The sequence below is a fragment of the Poecilia reticulata genome, chromosome 22 (genome assembly GCF_904066995.2).
Source record: "Poecilia reticulata chromosome 22, P_reticulata-male-v2, whole genome shotgun sequence".
Lineage (NCBI taxonomy): Eukaryota > Metazoa > Chordata > Actinopteri > Cyprinodontiformes > Poeciliidae > Poecilia > Poecilia reticulata.
In genome coordinates this window covers 23,861,010-23,870,995 of record NC_088851.1, presented here as the reverse complement: position 1 = coordinate 23,870,995, position 9,986 = coordinate 23,861,010, and the positions used below count along the sequence as shown (strand labels likewise).

Sequence of the window (9,986 nt, the reverse complement as noted above, 5' to 3'; positions counted from 1 at the left end):
TCTGCTGACTAGGTTTGTAGATGCTTATTCCATTCTGCAGGGTGAGATCAATCCCACAGAGAATCTAAGGAGTTCTGTCAGGAATAGATGAGAATACCAGAGCAAATAATCACCACAATGATGCAATATGACATGCAAAAGGAAAATCAGTCAAATCACATGTGGGGTTCTCCAAGGCTCCATCTTGGGGTGCCCTCTATTTAATATTAACATGCTTCCACTGAGTCAGATAATAACAAACATAACATAGTATGATGATTATGCACAGCTCTACAGCACCATGTCAGTAGGTGACTACCAACTCATTCAAGTGTTGAGTAGATACATTCATTTGTTCAATGAATGGATGTGCCATAACTTTCTTCAGTTGAATAAAATCAATAACTTCAATAATAACTGAAGTTATTATTTTTGGAGAAGCTGTGATCAGCTGTGTTCTGATGAAGAGTCAGCACACAGCTTTAGATTTTATAGTTAGAAACTATACAGATCCGTCCTGAAATCTGCTGATGGACTTGGACCTGGACCTTTATTATCACCTGAATGTTTCCAGGAATGCGACAGACTGGCGACCTGCCCAGGGTGACCCCGCCTCTCGCCTGGAACGTTAGCACCAGCACCCCTCCCGACCCCACTAAGGGACAAGGGTGTCAAGAAAATGGATGGATGGATGGATGGATGGATGGATGGATGGATGGATGGATGGATGGATGGATGGATGGATGGATGGATGGATGGATGGATGGATGGATGGATGGATGGATGGATGGGTGTTTCCAGGAATAAACAAGGAATAAAACTCATCCATGCATTTATCTATACTTGCATTGATTACTGCAAACTTGTCTTCACAGACTGTCTGCCTAAAAACTCAAACATCTGCAGCTGATCCAGAACGCTGCTGCTCGCGTTCTCACTAAAACCAGGGAGACGGAGCACATCAGTGCAGTTTTAAAGTCCTTAGAGGCTCCCTGGAGTTTAGAGAATTCTTTCTGTCAATAAATACCTGAATGACTTGGTACCAAAATAGATGTTATTCTATTGAGCTTCCAAACACTCAGGTCTTCTGGTTCTGGTCTGTATCCCCAGAACCAGAACCAAACATGGACAAGCAGCATTCAGTTTTTAGGCTCTTCTAATCTGGAACAAACTTCCAGAAAACCGCAACAATCCTGACATAGTAAAGTCAAATCAAAACTAAAAACCCATCTTAGTTGACTTGACTGTCCAGCTTTTTACTTTCCTTTTATAACTTTTATTATAAGTTTTTATGTTTTCATCATGTAAAGCACTTTATATTCAACGCTTGAAATGTCTTGTTGCTGAAAAGTGCTGTACAAATAAACCTGGATATACTTTTCAATAGATTCAGACTTCAGTTTTTTTAAAATCCATTTTTATTAGTCTTATACAATTAATGAATATGTGTGAATGTCACCTATTTAGTGAATTGAAGGAATTACTTCAACTTTTCAATGAAAGAAATGTGGATTCCACCATAATGTCCACAAACTAAATGATTTATGCTAAATCATCCATTATTATGTTCCATATTGTGGATGTAACGGCGCTGCCGGGGATCATAATGTGGAGCTGGAGGGCAGGAGTGGAAGGAGATGGCGGGGTAGGAGGGGTCGACACTGCGATGCACTGGACAGGACACCCTCATGCTTGCTTCATAAACCTCTCCACATTTTGCAACCGCGGCTGTTGAGGAGCGCGCTGGAAGCGGAGGGAGTGCGCTCCTTCTGGAGTGATTATGTCAAATCTGGAACGGGCTTTGCTTCACGCCGCATAACCCCAGCTCAGCTCTCCCCACTTCCACAAACAGGGATGTTGTCGCGCAGTCGGTTGCGAAGGTCGGTTCCAGCAGAACAGTGAGGACGCCGCTCGTTTACCATGAGCTGTTTGGATGTTATGTATCCAGCCTATGGACATTACGCACCGTACGCACCGACTGCTTCCGCTTTTATCAATAGCTTACAGGTAGGATGCGAGTAAATATTTAAAGTTCAGTTAAATTCCTTCCCCAAGTTTAACTGGAGTCACTGAGATGAATGTAGAATATTTTTTAAATCGGATACATTATGCTGGTTGATGTGGGTTGTGCGTAAACGTGAATAGGCTTGGTTTTAGGCAAGGCATTTAATACATTTACGATTGAAATTAATTTATTTTTAATTGAATATCTTGTTGAAATCAGATGTTTCGCGCACTTATATTAGCGCGCGTGGACATGCCAGCGCAGCAGCACAATGATAAGCATGTGAAAAAGCCTCATAATAATTTCCAGAAGTGTTTCTGCAGCACCTGTCTTAACCCTCGCCCTGCTCCCCCGCCCACGTCCCCCCGCCCGCCCGCTGATCTCCCCCTGACAGGCTCCTTCAGGTCTGAGCAGCTCTGCGCCCAACAGTCGGGATTTTATGGAACCTCCCAGGGTTCCCGAAGGGATGTCTGGAGGCCCCGGCACTGGAGGATCAACGTCCTCCTCATCTTCGTCCAGTTCTTCTTCCTCCTCCTCTTACACACCTGCGGTTCCGAGGCCGGCGGAGGGCCCCAAGGAGAAGCAGGAGGGCCCCGAGGCAGAGTACCTGACTTCTCGCTGTGTGCTCTTCACTTACTACCATGGAGACATCAGCAGCGTGGTGGACGAGCACTTCTCCAGGGCTCTCAGCTCCTACATGGATGGAGAGGGAAAACGGCGGGCGCCAGAGCAACAGGGCACAGGTAGCTGCAGGTTTCACATGACTGAACGTATTAATGTAGTTAAGATTTTACACCACTAATGGAAATAATTGTCTTCACAATTAAAGTCATGGGATATATCATTGTTAATAAAGCTAATATAGGACAGGATGACAAAATATTCTGCTAGCTTTTCAAAAATAAAGCTTGAATAAATATCAGTGTTGTTTGTTTGGAGAAAAATGTAGTATTTGTGACTAATCAATCTATTATTATGATTACGATTATTACTATCGTAATTATTAGATGTATAGACCTAAATTGATTTTCCAACACAGACAGAGGATGCTGGACAACTGGCAAAAAGTGACACCCATACTGGTTCTGGAAATGTTTGTGCAATGTGATCTGAATTTATTCAATGTGACTCACCTGATGCCTGCACAGAGAATCCTGCTGGTATTTCTTATCCACGTTCAAATTAGTAAATACATGTGGTCCCTATAAATGAGTATTGTGATCTTAGTCCCATTTTGCAAACACTCAGTCTGAGCAAAACACATACTGGGCCCACAAATGCATGCCAGGTGTGTTTTGGGGTGTCTTTCATGAATTTTAAGACACTGGTGGAGCTGGCAGTTCTGCAGAGCACAGCAAAAAGTTGGACCGGTGATGTTGTCAGGTGACAGGACTGAAGGGTAGATGTGGTTTTGGAGGAGTCAGGGCAGAAGGTCACGCAGGTCAACGGCTCTTTGGGAGAATAATGTGGCTTCTGTGGTTCTGGCTGGGCCAAAAGTTTGAAGTAAGACAAAAAAAAAAAAGAGTCTGTGCAGTTGTGTGAGTTGCTTTATGTAACATTACCAGTTTTGATTTACTGGGCCTCAAGAAATGTTAAATATTTTTATTTGTAATTTTGATATTTAAAATCCATCTTACAATAAAACGACTGAACCAATGCACTGAGTAGGACACCTGAAATTGAAAATCTTCCTAAGCCCTCTGCGTCCAACAGGGCGTCCCTCAGCTCTCCATGTAGGGTCTGCACCCTCACTCGCTGCCCCACTCTGCTCTCTCTGCGCTCTTTTTTCTCGTTAGGCTGGACGTCTTCATTTCGGCACCAGCTAGCGCTCCCTGCCTCACAACAGATGCTATGTTTATACCCGGCTGTAAGCGTACAGCCTCGCCGGCGTATCCCCTTCAAACATCTCTGCGGCAGCCATTCTGACTCTGATTCCAACTCATGCTCCACAATGGTTGCACAGTCAGCTGCCTGCCTGCTACTCGGATTTATGTCTATTCTCAGTGCAGTAGCAACAATGAGAAACATGGTGGGTCTTCTTGAGGAATAGCTAAATATAAAGCTATATTTCTGAAAATATATAGCAGCATATTGAATCTCTGTCAAGGGCGTGCAGAGAGCGGGAGGGGTTGCGAAAACAACAGGTGAAGGTGCGGGGCGCAGAAGAGAGGGGCGGCGGGTGCTAGCATGGGGTCAGAACTGCTTGTGTGTGTGTTTTTAGATTTTCAGGAGCACCGGGCTGACATGAAAGTGAGAAGTGTCACCACAGCCAGTGATTTAACACTCTGTGAGCCCTGGGCTGCCTCCAGGTTACAGCGTCTGCCTTATATAGCATTGTAGGATATAGGGACATCTCTCTTTCTAAATTGTGTCTCTCTTTAAGTGTACGGGAGCGTGGTTGTGTTTATTTCTGTGTCTTGTTGGACCTGGGTCGTGTGACCCTATGATCCAATGAGGAAGATATCTGACCCAGAGGGTGTCGCAGTCATGTGAGCAGCATCGTTGGTCCATTCCCATTCATTTGCTGCTGTGAAATAAGTGCAGCAACCAGTCAGTTAACACGACGTGCTTTATGTGAAACAGAAACAGGAGGGAGTGAAAAAATAAAAACATTGGTTCTAAAATCCTGATGTGAGTTCTAAAACTAAAAGCAAAATGAAAATAGGAAAGACAAATAAGCAAATAAAAAGAAAATGTTTAAACTCAAATCTACATTTGAGTCAAACAAGTGATATAAATGTTTATCAGCAATAAAACAAATTAAATAATTATTATAGTGAACAGAATAATTTTGAATCAATATAATGTCCAGGCAGTTCAAACCATACACTGTATAAAAAAGACAATAAACTGTTTAAGCTTCTCCTGTTTTACGTCAAACAGGATCACCAAAACGACTTTCTAAATGCCAGAATATTAAGTGAGTGAACATTTTCAAAGACTGTGTTTTTTTCAAAACCAGAAGTTTACGTAAACCAAGATTACTATTCCTTTAGAGAATTTGGGAGCTCAGATTATGATGTCATGGCTTTGTAAGCTACTAACAGGTTAATTTATGACATTTGAACCAATTAGAGGCACATCTCCACAAGTCTGAATCACCCTTTGGTACGATTTCCAGATACCTGGAGATGCCGGAGACATGATGATTAAAAAATGTAAGTGTTTGGCCATAATTAAGAGAAAATTGAGAACACTTGGGAGCCTGAAAACACAACCCCAAGTGTGAGGTACCTGGGTTCCAGCATTATGATGTTTGGCTGCTTAAGGGAAAGTTCAATTCACAAAATAAATGGTGTCCAAATGAGAGAGAATTATGTAGAAATACTGAAGATCCCAAGTTCCACAGAAACTTGGCTTTGGGACAGAAAAGTGTCCCAAAGCCAACGAGCATGAAGCAGCTACAACAGGCCTGTCAGGAGGAAAATACTAGAAGTCCAGCAAACTATTGTGAGAAATCATGAAATGATACTGGAAACATTTGACCCCAATCAGGGTCAGTTTCACCAAATACTGAGGAAATCTTGGTGTACTTCTGAATTTGAAGTTAGAAATAATTCTGCTAACCTAGCTAGACTTAAACAAAACAAAAAAAAGTAATTAAATGTCAAACAGTGAAGGAAAAAAGTTATGTGCCTTTTTAAACAGTGCATGTAAATATTTGATTTTAAGTGTACATGTTCATGAGCTCTAAGAAAAAGAACAGTCACTGGTGAAGTTCTTACATGATACTTAAAATAACATAAAAATACATTTTGAGCTTCAAAATGTAGAATATAAATTAATTCATTGTAAAGATTGTTCAGTTTTACTGTGATTTTGTTGCTGAATGCCATTACCAGTTATAAAATCTCAGTTTTGTTCTGATTCATCTGGAGGTAATGATTGTGCAAAATGCAGCATTCAGCTTCTATGCACCTCAAATCTGGAGCAAACTTCCAGAAAGGTGCAAAACAGATGAAACACTGAGTTCCTTCAGATCAAGACTAAAAGCTCACCTGTTTAGAGTTGCTCTCAAACCATCTTACATGGAATATTGACCAAGATGTTTGATTTTTATTGATTATTTTAATGATGGCACTGTCTGTTACTGGTTTCACATTGGTGACTGTATGACGAGTTTATGATTTAAAGCACTTTGAACTGCCTTTTTGCTGAAATGTGTTATATAAATAAACTTGATTGATTGATTGATAGGACTCAAGACTTGTTTTTCTCTCGTCTGTTAGAAAGTTCTTCCTCCACCAGTCGGCGCAGCTTCCCCCCGTCTTTCTGGGACAGTAACTACACGTCGCCTCAGAGTCGCCCCCACTGTGAGACCAGCGCCCCGGCTTATTCCATGGACCCGTACGCGTCGGCGCTGCATCCAGGCCTGTCACACCCGCATACTCATCCTCACCCACACGCCCACGCTCATCCCCACCCCCACCCACCGGAGGGCTGGGGGTACCCTCAAGCCCAAGCCTACGGCCCCCCTCGACCGCTACATGAACTGTACTCACCGTCGGCTCTGGAGCCTCACTATGGGGGTCTGCTCGTGCCCACTGTGAGGCCGCCTCATCTTCCCACCTTGCCAAGCCACTATGAAGTGGGCAAGCTGGAGCCCACCGCCTCCTGGCCAACCTTGCTGCCCCCTGGAGACGTCAGCCAGACGCTGGCTCTCAACATGGATGCAGGTACAACTCAGAAATGTCCTGATTCATACCAGTGTTTCTCTTTCAGTTTGTCTTTGAAAGCAGAAAGAAATGTCTTTGAATAATGTTCATTCAAGAAGTTTTTGAGCTTTGAATATGCATTAACAACAAAATGCAGTCAGAACAAAATAACAAATAGTGACTCTGCAAGTAAGGCATTGAAAAACAGTTTTACAGCCACTAAAATATAGGGCTGTAGTGATACAATAATCTCACGATACGATACACGATATTCTGCTCACAATACAATATATATCACAATATTCGGCAAACAATACAATTCAATACACTTTTCCGATTTTCTGAAAGATTTTAGAGGGACAGAGTGATTTTGGTAACATTTTGTGACTTATAGAGTTGGATTGAATTCATTTAACTGAAAACTGATTAAAAGCACCAACTACACAATACCTGGCTCTGGTTGGACACGGACTTAAAGTCGACAGCTGGACAAAATGAATCAAAGAAGTGGTGAGAAAACATGTTTCTTTTAGTTGAAACAGTACAAACTGTAGCTTACATGCATTTGTAAAGTAAATAAAGTGCACCAAGTACCTGCTCTGAATAGTTTGATAACTTTTTAACACTTAACATGTGAAGGAATCACTCTACGCCTGATGACCGAATCATTCTCCCGGCGAAGCAAGCAGTGAGTGAGCAAGGTGACAGTTGGATGTTACGATACTTGTGCATGAATATCGATTTTTTTCTAGGAAAGAAAATATCGATATATATTGCAAAATTGGTATTACACAGCCCTACTAAAATAGGAAGGTGATCACTTTTCTCAATGTTGTGTCACAATTTAATAATAAGTGGTAAATAAAAATAAATACATTATGTCAAAAGAAGACGGCTAATAAAAATGATCAATGTTTATTTGTCCATAAACTAATCCATTTTCAAATGAAGCTTTTTAAAATCTTAAAATAGATTTGGAGCAGTTTAATATTATTTTTTCCCAGTCCACCCAGTAGCACGAAAGTAAAATCATAAATAAATTCAAAAAAACTGATCAAACAACTTGAAAACAGATGTCTATATGCAATATTAAAACTCTAAAATGTACAAGCTTTTACTATGCACATCATAAAGGAACACACTGTTCTGAACCAATGAAAATGAATTTATTCTGAATATGCCACCTTTTACACCACCTATGATACAATCAATCAATCGATCAACCAATCAATTAGACACCAGCTTTATTTTTCGATGTGTTTCTGGTTTTTCTGGAGGTTTCTCCTGTGAAACAAAGCCTAACCCCCCCACCGTCGCCACATGAATTGAACCTGACTGCGTTATATTATAACTAGGAATTAACTGAAATCCTTATAACTGGTATTTAAACCACCTACATGGTGGGATTATTTTTTAAATATGAGTTGGACGTCTTCTAAAGTATTTTGTGGTGACATCTGTTGTAGTTATATATGAGCTGTAAATGTAAACAGATGCAAAAGATTAAACATATTTGTGACGTATTTCTTATAATGATCAAGATAAACTGTGAATTTATAAATAAACAATACAATAAGTTAAACCAAATATCAGATTGAACTGAGAACTGAGGGTTTTCATAAATATCATGTCTCATCATGAACTCTCACTTTATGGTCTACGAGATCATCAATAGTTTAACAATCAATACCATATCAGGTTAATATCAATTCTGATTTGCTCCAGGTTCAGCCCCCTCTCCGCCCCTCCTCCATGTGCAGACCTGCATACAGAAACACACAACACATCATAATCATCACAGAGGCTCTTTTCAGCCGCCTAAACCAGCATGTTTGGCCATAGAAGGCTCCATGACAACCTGTGTTCTGCCGCTCACTGTTGTCCTTCTCATTGTTTCCATGTTTTTTTTATTTCCTCAGGCCTCCAGCAGCACAAGAAAGGCAAGGAGCTGTACTGGTTCTAACGAGCCCCTCAGTAACACTGACCTGCCATTACCAGACCCAATTAGTCCCTGGATCTGCTCTGCTTTTCAAGCATTGTGTCCTTTCACCCCCACCCCACACCCCACACATTCACACACCACTTCCCCATCCACCCACCCCCTTCTTTCTGCCTTTAGCCTCCCCTGCCAGTACACGGCCTTGCTCCAGGTCGACGTGTGTGCACCATGGAGATAAAGAAGCGAGGGAACGAGGGAGAGAGGCCCAGCATCTGAACTGGCCGTGATGTGCACCATCGTTGCTCCCTCTCCTCCATCTCTCCTCCACTCTGAATCCAGTTGCTCTGGCAGGATGAGGGCCATGGTGACCTGTTTGGATTGGGAAACAGGATCACAGCAGACTTTTGCAGCTGGGGGAAAATAAAAGACAGAGGGGCACCGGGATGAATCACAGCGAGCAGGGATTTCTTCCAACCTTCCTGGTTATCTCAGCCTCATGCTCTGTGTTGCTACAGTCACTGTCATTATCCACTTATCTGCATTTCACAAATGCAATGTGCAGCAATATCCAAGAGCAGAATTCATGGAGGTTAGTGCTTTGTGACAGTCATCACAAGGCCTTTTTTTATTTTAAAAAGCCATTTCTTTTAAAATAAAGTGTTTTTATTTATCAGTGTTAATGTCTATTTTTAATATGATTGCTTGGCCAGTGTTCTGAGATTCTTGTGGTTCAGTTGATGTTTTTAAAAGTGGACAGTTATAGATCAGCCAGTGCAATGTGGTTTTGGTGTAGTTTCTCAAGGATATTGTTTCAAATGCTGTCAGATCATATTTATCCATGAACACACTCAGAGAAGGTAGTATTTTTAATATGAAGATGTTCCATTTTAGTTCGAAATTTCAGTTTGTTTTCCTTTTATTGTGGTTTTGAATTTGGACTTCTTGAATATTTTGGGGTTTTTCCGTGTGTGAATTATTTCTCATTTTTGTGTCCAAGAAGATTTTATTGTCAATAAATATTTTTATGGTTAATTACCACATCTCCTGAATGATTACAGCAATTATCCTTGTGCAAAAGGCTTTAGTTGTCCCTCATTTCCTTATATTTTCCTTCTAAACTCACTTGTGTTTCACAAAAGTGTTTTTGCCAATTGTTGCTTTGAACACAGACAAATACTTTTTTCCAGTTAAAGTTTTGTTCAAATTACATTCTTTCTGCAGGACATACATTTAATACTTGAAGAAATGGGCTTTGATTGACTTCTGCTCAGTGTGTAAGTCACTTTTTACTCACTGCTTCAGGAACGGACGGGTGAAGCTACATTTAGTCAATTTATAGATTAAAATAAAGATATTTGACTTTATTAAGAGTAGAATCAACAAGTTACAATAAATTCCTTGGAAATGT

The 9,986-nt window shown here is 41.0% G+C and overlaps 1 protein-coding gene across 3 annotated transcripts; it reads left to right on the top strand.

The window, feature by feature from the left end:
- Window positions 1-1,677: 1,677 nt before the first annotated feature.
- vgll2b (vestigial-like family member 2b) lies at window positions 1,678-9,613 on the top strand. 3 transcript variants are annotated; one of them, XM_008399967.3, is made up of 4 exons: window positions 1,678-1,859; window positions 2,379-2,727; window positions 6,214-6,660; window positions 8,559-9,613. In XM_008399967.3, exons 2-4 carry the CDS (start codon window positions 2,424-2,426, stop codon window positions 8,600-8,602), a joined length of 795 nt encoding a protein of 264 aa, XP_008398189.1. In that variant the 5' UTR covers window positions 1,678-1,859; window positions 2,379-2,423; the 3' UTR covers window positions 8,603-9,613. The 3 variants fall into 3 exon arrangements, with proteins under 3 accessions (XP_008398189.1, XP_081459481.1, XP_008398187.1); XM_081603355.1 differs by having other exon boundaries at window positions 1,678-1,946; XM_008399965.3 differs by having other exon boundaries at window positions 1,678-1,986.
- The last annotated feature ends 373 nt before the right edge of the window (window positions 9,614-9,986 follow it).